This window comes from Ahaetulla prasina, chromosome 2 (genome assembly GCF_028640845.1).
Source record: "Ahaetulla prasina isolate Xishuangbanna chromosome 2, ASM2864084v1, whole genome shotgun sequence".
Classification (NCBI taxonomy): Eukaryota; Metazoa; Chordata; class Lepidosauria; order Squamata; family Colubridae; genus Ahaetulla; species Ahaetulla prasina.
The window spans coordinates 174,801,281-174,815,927 of NC_080540.1; the positions used below are offsets into that span (position 1 = coordinate 174,801,281).

The following is a 14,647-nucleotide window of genomic DNA, read 5'->3' on the forward strand; positions in this document are numbered from 1 at the left end:
GCCTCCCACCGACCCGTACGCTCTCACAGAGAGGGACTCCTTAGGGTGCCGTCCGCCAGGCAGTGCCAACTGGCGACACCCAGAGGAAGGGCTTTCTCTGTGGGGGCTCCCACCCTCTGGAACGAGCTTCCCCCAGGACTTCGCCAACTTCCTGACCTCCGAACCTTCCGCCGCGAGCTTAAGACACATCTATTTATTTCCGCAGGGCTAGCCTAGGGTTTTAGTTTTAAATTTAGTTTTTAATGGGGTTTTATATTATTTTAGTGATATTTTTAATTCAGCCTAATTAATAAGTTTTTTAATTGTTGTTTTTATTTGTATTATTCTCATGTTTTATCTGGCTCTAAACCGCCCTGAGTCCTTCGGGAGATAGGGCGGTATAAAAATTCGAATAAATAAATAAATAAATTAGCAAATTGTTTATTGTAAACCTGCACATGTGCCAGGCTGCCTAGTTTTGAATGGACTGCTATAACTGGCACCTCTGATTCTGTGATCAAACACACACACACACACACACACACACACACTCCAAAAGTGTGCCTCCTATCCAGCCCCACACAAAGAAATGACAGCTCTATTGGACATTCTCATTAAACTTGTTTTTGTGATCATCAGTTCAGCAGTTTGAATCTCTAGTGCTGTGTAATGGGGTGAGCTTGTCCCAGCTTCTGGCAACCTAGCAGTTTGAAAGCACTTAAAAAATGCAAGTAGAAAAATGGGGACCACCTTTGGAGGGAAGGTAACAGCGTTCCGTGCGCCTTTGGCATTTAGTCATGCCGGCCACATGACCACGGAGACGTCTTCGGACAGCGCTGGCTCTTCGGCTTAGAAACGGAGATGAGCACCGCCCCCTAGAGTCGGGAACGATTAGCACGTATGTGCGAGGGGAACCTTTACCTTTATCCTTTTCCTCAGTTGTTTAGAAATACGGGTAGTCCTCAACGTATGACCAAACTGAACCCAACATTTTGGTTGCTAAACAAGACATTCGTTAAGTGAGTTTGCCCCCTTTTATGACCTTTCTTGCCACCAATCACTGAAGTTGTTAAGTTAGAAACACTGTTGTTAAGTGAATCTGACTTCCCCACTGCCTTTGCTTGCCAGAGGGCTGCAAAAGGTGATCACGTGACCCCCCCCCCCCCGGGACACAGCAACTGTCATAAATATGAGCCAGTTGCCAAAGCAGTTGAATTTTGATCACATGACCAGATGGCTACTGCAGTGGTCATAAATGTGAAAAATGGTCATAAGTCACCTTTTCTCAGTGCTGTTGTAACTTTGAACAGTCACTAAATGAACTTTGTAAGTAGAGGACTACCTGTATGAGCAGCAACCTTGTTTTTGAAGTCCAGTCCATAATTCCTCACATTGTGTAATGTTACTCAGCTTGATTCTCTTTTCTGAGAAGGTTTCCTGCTCTTTTTCTTTTTTTCTGATCATTCCCCTTGGGAAGTTAGAAGATTATTCTCTTTGAAGGAGCAAAAGTTTCTTCCATACCTGCTTAGCAGCATGTCTTGTTTTATATATTTGTCCAAAGGGTAAAATACGCTGCACCTGCTGCACTGTTAGCAAAGGGACACGAAACCTGGCCTGGAACACAACAGTTGATCTCACTCACCTCTCCTTCTCTAGAATTACATGTCTTAAGGATTTTTTTTTTCAGTAGGACACAGTAATTATCCCTGGCATTCATTTCTGAGTAAACCTGGATGGGATCATCATGGGGTACATTTCTAGAGACTTTTTGTTTTCTTGGATCCTAATGTTTTTCCCTTCCCTGGATTGTATTGGATAGTTTCCAGATGCCAGCCTAATTTTAAATAGGTTTTCTTAGAACTGGTACAAGATCTGGTAACAGGCCTCCAACAGGAGTGGTGGTGGCTCAACAAAAGAACGATGGCATCCATGACCATGAGACCAAAACAATTCCTAGACTATTTTGATGCCTTCCTCTCTCAGATTTTGTTGGGCCTTAATTAAAAATTAATTCCTTCTGGATGAAGAAAGCAAGAAAAAAAATCACTTCAATATTGCTTCCAAGACAAAGCAGTGTCTTGCTTTGTCTTGGAAGCAGTCCCTCTAGGTTAGGGCAATCTGTAGCTCACTCACCCATTTGTTGTGTGGATATTTTGCATTACTGTTCCCAATGTTCATGATTATGGATCATGCTTGCTGGAACCAATGGGAGCTATTGTCTACAACAGGGGTGTCAAACTCCCAGCCCGCAGGCCAGATGCGTCACACGCTGCCCACGCCTGGTTTAGCAAAGGGGGGAAAAGTCATGATATGTCATGTGATGATACTGTGATGATGTGAACTTGACACCCCAGGCTACAATATCCAGAGAACATTGGTTGCCTACTTCTGAATAGATCAATGACTCTCTTATCTAGCATTTTACATTAAACTTTTTCTCTCCTCCCATCCTTTTTTTTTAAAAAAAATCTTGCTTCTGTATTTGGGGTGGGAGGAGAAAAAGTTTGATGTAAAATGTAAGCTAAGAGAGCCATTTATCTACTTAGAAGTAGGCAAGCCAATCTTCTCTGGTTATTGTAGATAAAAGCTCCCATGGGTTCCAGCAAGCATGATTCATGGCCTTCTTGTAAAAAATGAACCAATCCCACTTGCCTGAAATTAACCTATTTCTATAGTGGGACATTTCACTCCCTTCCTTCTGAAAGTTAGACCTTATATCCTATTGTTAAAAAGAGTACAGCTTGATTCAGTTTCCTCCAGTCTGGTTCCCGCTAGAGCAGTGTGTCTCAACTTTGGCGACTTTAAGATGTGAGGACTTCAGCTCCCAGAATACCCTAGTCAGGCTGGCTGAGGAATTCTGGGAATTGAGGTCCACACATCTAAAAGTTGCCAAGGTTGAGAAACACTGGTCTAGATGCATCGGTCCAATGCCTCTGGCATTGAGGAAAGGTGCCATTGCTCTACCATGCTCAGTTAGAGTGGCATTCTTATTACCAGCGCTTATATATTTCATCCTTTTCTTTTTCTGTCTTTCTCCTGAATAGCACAAAACCGGTTGGCAACATGGCCTCAATCCTGCAGTGCTGCCCTTTCCTGACCCGAGATCCATCTCTCTTCCTACGGAAAGTTGGCCCACTGCTGGTCAACAGTGCTCAACGCTGCCCTGTGATGGTGGCCCGCACTTTCTATAGTTCTGTCACTGACCTGCAGAGTGAAAAAGACACCTGTGGAAACACTGGTGAGATGATGGGGTGGAGCTCAGATAAAAGATACTGGAAGGGAAACAGAAAGTGATGTCATATCAGATCCATAGATGCCAAACCAAACCACACATTTTATGCTTGGAGCTCACAAGTGGGCTCATGTAGAGGTGTTCCAGGTTCTTTAGATCAAGCCTGTCTCTTGGTAACAAACCTGTATTTTGTGGGTATAGAGTGTGTGTACTCCCTGCATTATTTGATTACATGTACGGTAGAAGGGTTGAAAACTCTGTGTGAAAACACCTAAAACCCTTTATAAAAAGGGTTTACATCAAAAAGGAGCCACTCTATAAATCGTTCTTTTGTAGTTCAAGACATGGTGTCATCATTTCACAGTCACTAATTAGCTCAGAGGCAACTTGTAATTCTTCAAATTTTTACTTCCTGGCTGACATTACGTGACATTACATTAAGAAATTTAATATGTGTTTCAGTCTGTAGAAAAGGAAGTGGAAATTGCATCGTTTCTTCCCTATGCATAAAAAAAGGTTTGCCTTGACAAAGCAATCACATTAAAATCAGAATATAGCCTGTCAGAAATATAAGCTAGAATCTTGTTCCTGATGCTTGCTTTTCCTATTTTCATATGGAAAAATTCTTTCCCAGTTTGTATGGATGGAAGAATCTCTGATTATGTGATGGACAGGTCACAGATTTAGTCCTAACTTTAGTCCTAACTTAACTTTAGTCCTAACTTTAAACATATTAGGTGTTGAAAGTTGGTTCAAATGTCCAACCGAGTCAATTGAGGGATCGGAAATCAGACACGCTGGTTATATTTTCATGGCAGATAGAGCAGGGGTCACCAGCCTTGGTCCCTTTAAGACTTGTGGACTTCAGCTCCCAGAGTCCCTCAGCCAGCTTTGCTGGCTGACGGACTCTGGGAGCTGAAGTCCACAAGTCTTAAAGGGACCAAGGTTGGAGACCCCTGAGATAGAGGATATTCACATGGAACACACCTCACATGTAACATTCCTCATCTCTCATTGCAAAAATCGTTAATAGTTAATGAGAAAAACTTTTTCTCTGACTGCAGTCCTGAAGATCTAATACCAGAACCCCAGCCTTCCCTATCCTGGTACCCTGTAGACATCCTAGGATAGAACTTCTCAGATTTACTGACAATACGGTCAATACCAAAAGCTTTGCTGGCTGGGGGATTCTGGGAGTTGAAGTCCTCCAGGCTTAAAGTTGCCAAGGTTGGAGACCCCTGTCCTACACTAAATTTGCTAAAAGCCCTGCCTACTTGGAATCCTATTCAAGAATATTTCTATCAACCTGTCTCTGGAGGCTGAAATCATGATGGGTTTTCTTTTGTGCATCTTCTAGTTTCCATTTCCAGCTTAGCACCCCAGTCTCTCCCTGCCACCCAGTGCCCTTTTATGGAATCCGAGCGTCAAAGTGGCCAGAGTTTCTTTGTGCAAGAAGCAAAACCTGAACTCCAGGAAGATGTCAAGCCTTTCAAATCAGGTAAGGAAGGAGGCCAACCTCCTTGGGATCACAGCGGTGGGAAAAATGAGACACCACCCCCCCCCGGTCTTCCTCTGACCTGTGTGCATCCCCCTCTCTCTAGGAGTGCTGACGTCCTTGATCAGAGAGGTGCACTGCAGCCTCAGAAAGAAGTTGCTGGACTCTAACAAAGTGTCTCATCTCATCCAGGACAACATGCCAGGTTGGGGAATTGGATCCTGATATTTTCTTCTGCAGGGCAGGGGTGGGGAATTGCCCAGAGGGCCTATGGTATCTTCCAGCTTCCCTTGGGTATTAGGGTCAGCAGCACAGATTAACTGATTCCGTCTGAAGACTTAATTGTTTCAAGCTTAACTGTCTGAGGTCTGCTTCCTCTTCTTTCCCAAATGAAAACTGGAGGTATAAATGACATTTACTGTTTATTTATATCATCTGTTACTGTATCACTTTTTAGCATTATAAAGTGAGGATGCTTTGAAGACTATTCCCATACACTTCTCTCCATAACTTATCCAGAGGATCTTTTTATTTTATTTTATTTATTTATTTACTTATCAATCACATATAAGATAACAGGTAAAAGTATAAACGTAATTTGGATACATGAAAAAAGTAAGTAAAAAGGAATATTAGGACAGGGACGGTAGGCACACAGGTGCACTTATGCATGCCCCTTACAGACCTCTTAGGAATGGGGTGAGGTCAACAATAGACAGTTTAAGCTTAAAGTTTTGGGGGTTTGGGGAAGAAACTACAGAGTCAGGTAGTGCGTTCCAGGCATTGACCACTCTGTTGCTGAAATCATATTTTCTGCAATCGAGTTTGGAGCGGTTTACCTTGAGTTTGTATCTATTATTTGCTCGTGTATTGTTGTGGTTGAAGCTGAAGTAGTCATTAACAGGTAGGACATTGTGGTAGATAATTTTATGTACTATGCTTAGGTCAGACTGAAGTTGGCGTAGTTCTAAATTGTCTAAGCCCAAAATTTGGAGTCTGGTGGCATAAGGTATTTTATTGCGAGCAGAGGAGTGGAGGACTCTTCTCTTGAAATATCTCTGGATCGTCTAACAACAGGCTGTCATACCAGCAGTCACCGAACCTTCACAGCAGTCCCCGATTTTCAATCTCTCTTCTCTGTGATCTATACTAAAGCCCCAAAAGAGGAAGGACTTTATTTATTTATTTATTTTATTTTGTCACACAGTATATATAAGCATAAAATAACTATACAATATATAAGCATATATATAAGTATGAGTATGTAATAACTATATTAATTGGATATAACGAAAGGAAACAATAGGACAGGAACAGTAGGCACGCTTGTGCTCTTATGCACGCCCCTTACAGACCTCTTAGAAATGGGGTGAGGTCAGTGGCGGGATTCAGCCAGTTCGCACCACTTTGGGAGAATCGGTTGTTAACTTTCTGAACAGTTTGGCAAACTGGTTGTTGGAAGAAATCATTAGTGCAGAGAACCGGTTGTTAAATCACTTGAATCCCACCACTGGGTGAGGTCAATAGTAGACAGTTTTTGGTTGAAGCTTTTGGGATTTTTGGAAGAGACCACAGAGTCAGGTAGTTTATTCCAGGCATTAACAACTCTGTTACTGAACTCATATTTTCTGCAATCAAGATTGGAGCGGTTAACATTAAGCTTAAATCTGTTGTGTTCTCATATATTGTTGCAATTGAAGTTGAAGTAGTCTTCGATAGGAAGGACATTGTAATAGATGATTCTATGAGTTAAACTCAGGTCATGTCGAAAGCGGTGTAGTTCTAAATTTTCTAAACCCAGGATTTCAAGTCTGGTGGCATAAGGTATTTTGTTGTATTCAGAGGAGTGGAGAACTCTTCTTGTAAAATATTTCTGGACATGTTCAATTGCATTGATGTCAGAAATGTGGTATGGGTTCCAGACAGTCGAGCTGTATTCAAGAATTGGTCTAGCAAATGCTTTATATGCTCTGGTTAGTAGAGTAGTGTTTTTGGAGAAGAAGCTACGCAAGATTAGGTTTACAACCTAATTAGGTTTACAGTGCAAGATTAGGTTTACAATTTAGGATCTGCTGATCCATTTTTTTTAGGAGAAACACTTAGCTCACTTTTTTTCGTTACTTTTCTACAGCTAATCTGCCAGTGGCTTACACAACTGAAGCAGAATGAGGCAAACCTATAACAGTTATCCAGGCAAAAACAAAATACAACAGCTGCCTCTGAGAGCAAAGATGTTTACTCTGTCTCTATATGGGGGTTGATTTCACATTTCAGTTACAATCCATGTACAGTGCAGAATCATTGCCTAGATCAGGGGTGTCAAACTCCCGTCATCACGTGATGTATTGTGACTTTTCCTCCCTTCGCTAAACCGTGCCTGGGCATGACCAGCATGTGATGCATCCAGCCCATGAGTTGGGAGTTTGACACCCCTAGTCTAAATCTTTGGCCTTCTCTGAGATCTGATTGGAAGATGGCAAGCCAAGGATTAAACCACAGAGAGAAGCAATAGGCACCTTCTCTGTTGAGTTCCTTGAGTGCATAGGAACCCTTAATTATTCAGTAATTACAGGTAGTCTTCATTTAGAAATTACAGCTGGGACCGGCAACTAGATCATCAAATAAAGCAGTCACTGAATAAAATTGAAACTGCACTTATGATCTTCTTTCAGCTTTTCTTTGCTTTACAGACCTGTGAGGGTCATAACTGTGAGGACTGGTTGCAGAGTTACCTTTTCATTATTGTCGTAACTATGAATGATTGCTAAATGAGGTGGTCACTAAACGAGGGCTACCTGTATATTAAAATAAGGCTTTCATTAGGCTTACGGAAAGTTTACAAAAACTATTGCAACTTCACAAACGAGCAGCCTGCACGCTCTTTTCTCCATACTCTGAGCTGGGCAAGCTCTAAAAAATGTGAAATAACTAAACAAATAATAACAAGCATATTGCCTTAAATTAGATTTGGGACTTCCAACCACCCCCTCCCTCCACATAATTGCTTCTTTGCTTTTTTGTTTCTTAATTATTGCTTCTTCGTTATGTTTGTACAGTTGTGCTCAGCATGATGTTTGGCAATGATTGTTCTACCATCAAAAAGCTCAGTGGAAGCTATCCAAATGCCTTGCATGAATAGGTTTTATGTGGCTTTATATAGCAAGTCTAAATATTTGGCATTATTTATTCTCCCTTGTAGCTGGTTTTCAGAGTTTCAGGCACGGTTTGCTGGTTGGTTGGTTTTTATATTACCAGTTCTATGTTCAGGTTGAAATGGTAGGGATTAAGTTTTTGACCTTCTGGATGCACACTGCATACTCATTATATCTGGGCTGCAAAAATCTTGTCAGAATTTTCTGTATCTCTTTGCTGCCATCTGGTGAGTATCTGTATTCAGACCATTGATATTCTGGCCAACAAAGGCCCACCACAAATGTCCATTATAGGAAGTAGTAGAAAACCTACTTTTCATGTGTTTGCAGAGAACAGTTTCTGCCAAATTTTGTCTCCTGCTTCATTTCTCATGTGCTGAAATAGCATCTCCCGTCTTACTTGGATTTGCATGGTTGGGAATTCCAGTTGGAGGGCTCCACATAGGAGAAGATTGTTAAAGCTTCCAAACCTCTATCTCCTCTATTAAATGTTAGGTGCTGCCCTGTTACTTATTGGCCTTAAACATTGAACTGCAAAATGTTAATTATTCAGGTTCCACCCCACAATAATAGAAGGTTTGTTGTTGTTAGTTGCGAAGTCGTGTCCGACCCATTATAACCCCATGGACAACGATTCTCCAGGCCTTCCTGTCCTCCACCATCCTCTGGAGTACATTTAAGGTCATGCCTACTGCTTCAATGACTCCATCCAGCCACCTTTCTCTGTTATCCCCTTCTCCTTTTGCCCTCAATCTTTCCCAGCATTAAGCTCTTCTCCAGTGAATCCTTCCTTCTCATTAGGTGGCCAAAGTAGTTGAGTTTCATCTTCAGGATCTGGCCTTCTAAAGAGCAGTCAGGCTTGATCTCCTCTAGGACTAACCGGTTTGATCATTTTGCAGTCCAAGGGACTCACAGGAGTCTTCTCCAGCACCAGAGTTCAAAGGCCTCAATTCTTTGGCGCTCAGCCTTCCTTATGGTCCAACTTTCACAACCATACACTGCAACTGGGAAAACCATAGCCTTGAGTATACGCACTTTTGTTGGCAGGGTGATGTCTCTGCTTTTTAGTATGCTGTCTAGGTTTGCCATAGCTTTCCTCCCCAAGAGCAAACGTCTTTTAATTTCTTGGCTGCAGTCCCCATCTTGAAACAGAACATTGAGAGCCAGTTTGGTGTAGCGGTCAGGTGCTGTTGTAGGAACCAGGAGACTGAGTTCTAGTCCATTTTACCCACAAAACCTGGCTGGGTGACTTTGGACCAATCTCTCAGCCCACCCCACTCCGGAGTTGTTGTTGTGGGTAACATAGGAGGAGGAAGGAGTACTAGATACGTTCACCGCCTTGGGTTACTTATAAAAGTAATAAAGGTGGGATATAAAATAAATAAATAATAAACATTGGTGGCCTCTTCCTGCATGCTGTTCTTTAACTGTAAAGTCACCACTGAGAGACAATGAGTGAGGGTCAGTGCAGGCATAAATTAACCCCTGTGGTTTCCTAACAGAGAGTCCTGTGTTTGACTACGATGCATTCTTTGAAGAAAAGATCCAAGCAAAGAAACAAGATCATACCTATCGGATCTTCAAGACTGTGAATCGCCGGGCAGATGCCTATCCTTTCGCTGAGGACTTCTCTACCTCTGAGGTTGAAGCACGAGAGGTGTCCGTCTGGTGCAGCAATGACTACCTCGGAATGAGTCGCCACCCTCGTGTGCTGCAAGCCATACAGTGAGTGGCAGACAATACTCTCTGCACTGCTATTTTCCACTCCTCCCAAACAATTCTAATTTCCCCCTTGTATGTCCAGCTTTTCCCCACTGGGGGAATTCTATTTCCCACCATTCCCAACCAATATGCATAATGGGGATAATGGGGAAACTGAGTCCAACCTGAGGAGGGCTGAGGCTTTCCTTGATATTCATGAACAACTCTACAGAGGAGGGGGGACCCCTCGCTTTGCCACTCTATAGAGAGCAACTCTATAGTGGAGAGGGGGGATGCTCGCTTTGCCACTCTATAGAGAACTCTATAGTGTGGGGGGGGACCATTGCCTTGACACTGACAACTGAATAAGATTTGGGGTGGGGTGGTAGATTTCTCAATTTATGTTAGCATTATTCTATCAAAGACCTCCTTGGTCTGAAGGAAAAAAAGAAATATGGGCATTTCTTGAAGCTTTTCTAGAACTACCTGAACCATACCTTGTTCGAGCTTTAGCTTAGATAAGGTCAGCAGAGTCATAAGTCATTGATGGGAGGGTTCAAGGAGTTCTAGAAAGTCAATGGTTGGAAGCCAGAGTCACTTAACGATGGCATGATTCATTTAACAACTGCAGTGATTCGCTTAACAATCTTGGCAAAGAAGGTTGCAAAACGAGGTGTGACTTACCCGATGTTAACTATCTTACTCGCCAACAGAAATTCTGGTCCCAACTGTGGTCATAAGTCAAGGACTACCTATATTCAGAACCCAGCAAGGCTGTCTCTAGCAAAAGCTTTCCTCTCAGAAACTTGAAAGACGGGCATTAGAAATGGTTGTAGATGATTTTTGCTATTTTCTGAGCAAGGTCTCATTCTCCTCTTCTAACCCACAGAGATACCCTGCAGCGTTATGGAGCAGGAGCTGGAGGTACCAGGAACATTTCTGGCACTAGCCGATTCCACGTGGCTCTGGAGGAGGAATTAGCCAGCTTACACAACAAAGATGCCGCTCTGCTATTTACCTCCTGTTTTGTGGCTAATGACTCTACTCTCTTCACACTTGCCCGCATGATGCCAGGTAACCAGGCAGTACAGGAGTCCTAGGATCAGCCTGAAGTGAAGACCTCCGTTCTCCCTAATTTGTGGGAAGAGGAGAGATAGGGCATTACTCTTGGCTTGGTTTGTCTCCCGTAGGATGTGAAATCTACTCTGATGCTGGGAATCATGCATCCATGATCCAGGGCATCCGAAACAGCGGTGTTCCAAAGTATGTGTTTCGCCATAATGATCCAGACCATTTGGAGGAGCTCCTTCGCAAGGCCAAACCCAGCACCCCAAAGATTGTCGCCTTCGAAACTGTGCATTCCATGGACGGTAATTTCCTCCCTTTAGGTTTTGCCTCCCTTTAGGTTTCACTACACGGTGTCCTAATCAGAAAGGGGTTTCTAGGTGTAAGCTGACCAAAAGCACTTCCTTCTTCCTGGGCCAACCCAGATTCCTTGGCCAGTTGAAGAAGGGAGATAACCAACAGCAGGTTCAGAGGAAAAGTGGCAAAGATAATGGGTCACTATGGAAAAGACTAGATGAACAATAAACAACAATAAACAGTGACTCAGTCAAAAGACTTGCAGGACAAGAGGCGAGCTAAAAATTCTGGAAGCGGAGGCAGCCACTAGGCTAATACTGTAAAACAAACTTGCAAATAATGTGGTTTGGGAGTTGCATGCACACAAAAAAGTGGGTTGGAAGCTTTTGCCACTCAGGTAATTGCCCAAATCCAGCGTTTTCAATAGTCCTTTGTCCGCAGGTGCCATCTGCCCTCTGGAAGAAATGTGCGATGTCGCCCACCGCTATGGGGCCATCACTTTTGTGGATGAGGTCCATGCTGTGGGACTCTATGGGGCCCAGGGAGCCGGCATTGGAGATCGTGATGGAGTGATGGGAAAAATAGATATCGTATCTGGCACTCTGGGTGAGTTGGGAAAGCAAAGGCCCAGAGAGGAACCAGAAAGAAAGTGTGTCATAAATACTCTAAAGCACTGGCCCCCAACTTTTTGGGCACCAGGGACCGATTCCGTGGAGAAAGGTTTTTTTCCGCGAACCAGAGGGTGTGTGGTTTAGCATGCTGCCTGCATACTGTGGATGGGGCTTTGCTTGTTTGCATGGCCCAGTTGCTGACATGCCATGGACCGGTGCCGGTACGGACTGGGGGTTGGGGACTCCTGCTCTCAGAGAACCCTTCTGACCATTAAAAAGCTGACCATCTCAAGACCCAAAGGTGGTGAGTTCTGTGGTTGCTGCAAGATTTCAGCCACTCATCCTTTTATCATTCATAAGGAGGAAAAAAAAATGCAAGCATACACTATGTTCAGCTTGCATACTGTATGCAAGTTTTCAGATCCAGCAGCTTCCCAGAATTCCCAGAAGTCATGATGCTATTTTTTAATTGCACTAGCTTGTTCATGCTAAATACACTTAATAGCATAAGAAATGCTTGTCATTAAAGATACATCTTTCTTTTCCTCCCTTTCTCCTCCAGGAAAGGCCTTTGGCTGCGTGGGTGGCTATGTTGCAAGCACCACTTCCCTCATTGACACAGTGCGCTCCTATGCAGCCGGATTCATCTTCACCACTTCGCTGCCCCCCATGGTATTGGCTGGGGCCCTGGAATCTGTTCGGATTCTGAAGAGTCCCGAGGGGCAGGTGCTGCGCCGTGCCCACCAGCGCAACGTCAAGCACATGCGCCAGTTGCTTATGGATGCCGGGCTGCCTGTGGTCAGCTGCCCAAGCCACATCATTCCCATACGGGTATGGACACCCTGGGATGGTGGAAGGGAGAAGCTAGGGCTCTAGTAGCAAAACAGACACAGAATCTGAGGTATAGTCCTCAAGGGCGAAAAGCTTAAATTCCACTGATGCCACTTCATAAAATACTATGAATACTAGAATATAGCCATTTATAGAATACTTAAGACAATGAAATGAATGAACGGGACTGAGTAGCTGCAGAATCGTGTCCCGTCACACAAGGGGAACCCTGGATACCTTAAACTCTCTATGGCCAATTTTCGAGATGGATGAAACAGCTGGATGCCCTTCCTCAGTTGTCTGATTCATTTTTCCTCAGGTTGGAGATGCAGCCCTGAATACCCAGCTTTGTGACCTGCTCCTCTCAGAGTACAACATCTACGTCCAGGCCATCAATTATCCTACTGTGCCCCGGGGAGAGGAACTGCTGCGGCTGGCCCCCTCGCCTCATCACACCCCACCCATGATGGACTACTTTGTGGGTGAGTCTCCAGTGCCATGAGCACTAAGGCCCCTACATAAATCATTTCATTCTATAAATTAAATACCAGTAAAGGGCAGGATTAGAACTCTTGAAATCTCTGTGGAAGCAAGGCACTTAAGCGATAATTAAGTTATGGTTGCTTCTCTTCATTGCATGCCCAGTGCAGCGACCACTGAGGATGTCATAAACAGAACTGAACTATAAGCCTGAGACATACTTTTACAAACTGAAGCTGATCTGCACAAACAATAGCTAAAATTAACTGCAAATTCATTGTGGATGGAAGATGAAAAATAATGAAAATTAATGCAAACTATTCTGAACTCCCGCTTTGAATTTTAGCACCAGACTTGTAGTAAAGTAACTTCACAGCAAACAAAATTCAAATCTAGTACCGTAGAAGAAATATGGTAGAAAAAACTAGATTCTGGAAAACCTCACAGGATATATTTTGTACATATGGCAGCTACGAGTTCTCTGATTTATAGTTCTAAACAGATGCATGCACAGTATATCCTTTTTGGGATGCTTCATTTGGTGTGCCTAGTGACCTGCTTTTTCCACCCAATAATTAACCACCAAATGCAGAAAAGGAAGTCTCCTCACCCCTCAGTAAACTGTTTTGAAAGGACTTGTAAAAATTCTACTTCTGAAAGTCCAAAACTGATCCTGTTGGTACCTCTAGTCCAGTCTTGTAAAAGACCGGCAGTGAATAGGATCCAGTGCGTGGCATTCTGATCACTGGAATTCTCTTTATTTCTCCCTTGGGAGATTTTACTTTACATATATGCACAATAGTTATGGGCCTATGGTGAGTAAGTACTGCCACCAAGTGGCCAGTGGAGAATTTTTTTATTTTTAACTCCACAAACTCATACTATAAATAGGATGGTGGCTGATGGTATTTATGGGGAGTGTCAAAAAGTTCTTTAGACACTGAAATATCTCTTTAAATATTAACCCATGTTTTATAAAATAAAATTGCATAGATTTTTCAACGTTTTTAATCATTAGAAGCAAATTCAAAAGCAGGATGAAATAAGAGCGGAGACTTACCCTCTGCTGGTGCAGACAATGGCAAGACCAAAATTCTGTCTATAAACAGAACATAAGCAGCAGCTTTCAATACAGAGGTTTGACCCTTTTCTCACATGGATTTTAAAAAGGCCAGCGATTTCCTCTCATCTTTAGCTTCCAATTCAGGCCTATGGACATTCATTTTCTTACTACTAGCTCCAGAGGCCACCATATAGCTCCCAATGGCCCATTCAGCAGTAGTGCTAATAGTCTGTATTTTAACCTGTTTTCTTCTCTTCCAGAAAAACTTCTGGCTGCTTGGCAGGAGGTGGGCCTACCCCTGCAGGTCTCAACCTCCCCCGAATGCCACTTCTGCCACCGTCCACTTCATTTTGCCCTCATGAGTGAGTGGGAGCGGGATTACTTTGGAAACATGGGCCCCCGCTATGTCACCCTTTGTGCCTAAGGAGCCTCAGGCCATAGAGCTCGCTGCCTGGGGATGGGAAGAGAGAAGAGGGGCATGCCTCACACCAGGGCTGCCTAGCAGAAAAGAGATTGTCTGTATACAATAAATATACAAATAAATAAATCTTTTCTGCAGATATCATAGAATGTGAGAATTTGGGATCAAGAAATTCCTCTAGCTGGCAGCTTTTTGCATCCCAAGGAGTCCATGGCATTGATTTCACACAATACATCAAGCCCTGATAGAGTGTAAGTCAGAGCTGGCTGAGTACAAACAACATACCAAGTTGTAATTCAGTTTTCCAAGGAACAAAGTGA

General features: G+C 43.3%; 1 protein-coding gene across 3 annotated transcripts in view; it reads left to right on the forward strand.

The window, feature by feature from the left end:
- The window catches only part of ALAS2 (5'-aminolevulinate synthase 2), a 25,125-nt gene extending 10,665 nt beyond the window's left edge, over window positions 1-14,460 (forward strand). For all 3 annotated transcript variants that reach the window (XM_058172781.1, XM_058172782.1, XM_058172780.1), the window contains 10 exons: window positions 3,024-3,217; window positions 4,569-4,709; window positions 4,813-4,911; window positions 9,361-9,583; window positions 10,449-10,633; window positions 10,750-10,929; window positions 11,363-11,527; window positions 12,095-12,363; window positions 12,683-12,845; window positions 14,167-14,460. In XM_058172781.1, the coding sequence (XP_058028764.1) occupies window positions 3,043-3,217; window positions 4,569-4,709; window positions 4,813-4,911; window positions 9,361-9,583; window positions 10,449-10,633; window positions 10,750-10,929; window positions 11,363-11,527; window positions 12,095-12,363; window positions 12,683-12,845; window positions 14,167-14,330 (1,764 nt within the window). In that variant the 5' untranslated portion in view covers window positions 3,024-3,042 and the 3' untranslated portion in view covers window positions 14,331-14,460. The remainder of the gene's footprint in view (window positions 1-3,023; window positions 3,218-4,568; window positions 4,710-4,812; window positions 4,912-9,360; window positions 9,584-10,448; window positions 10,634-10,749; window positions 10,930-11,362; window positions 11,528-12,094; window positions 12,364-12,682; window positions 12,846-14,166) is intronic.
- The last annotated feature ends 187 nt before the right edge of the window (window positions 14,461-14,647 follow it).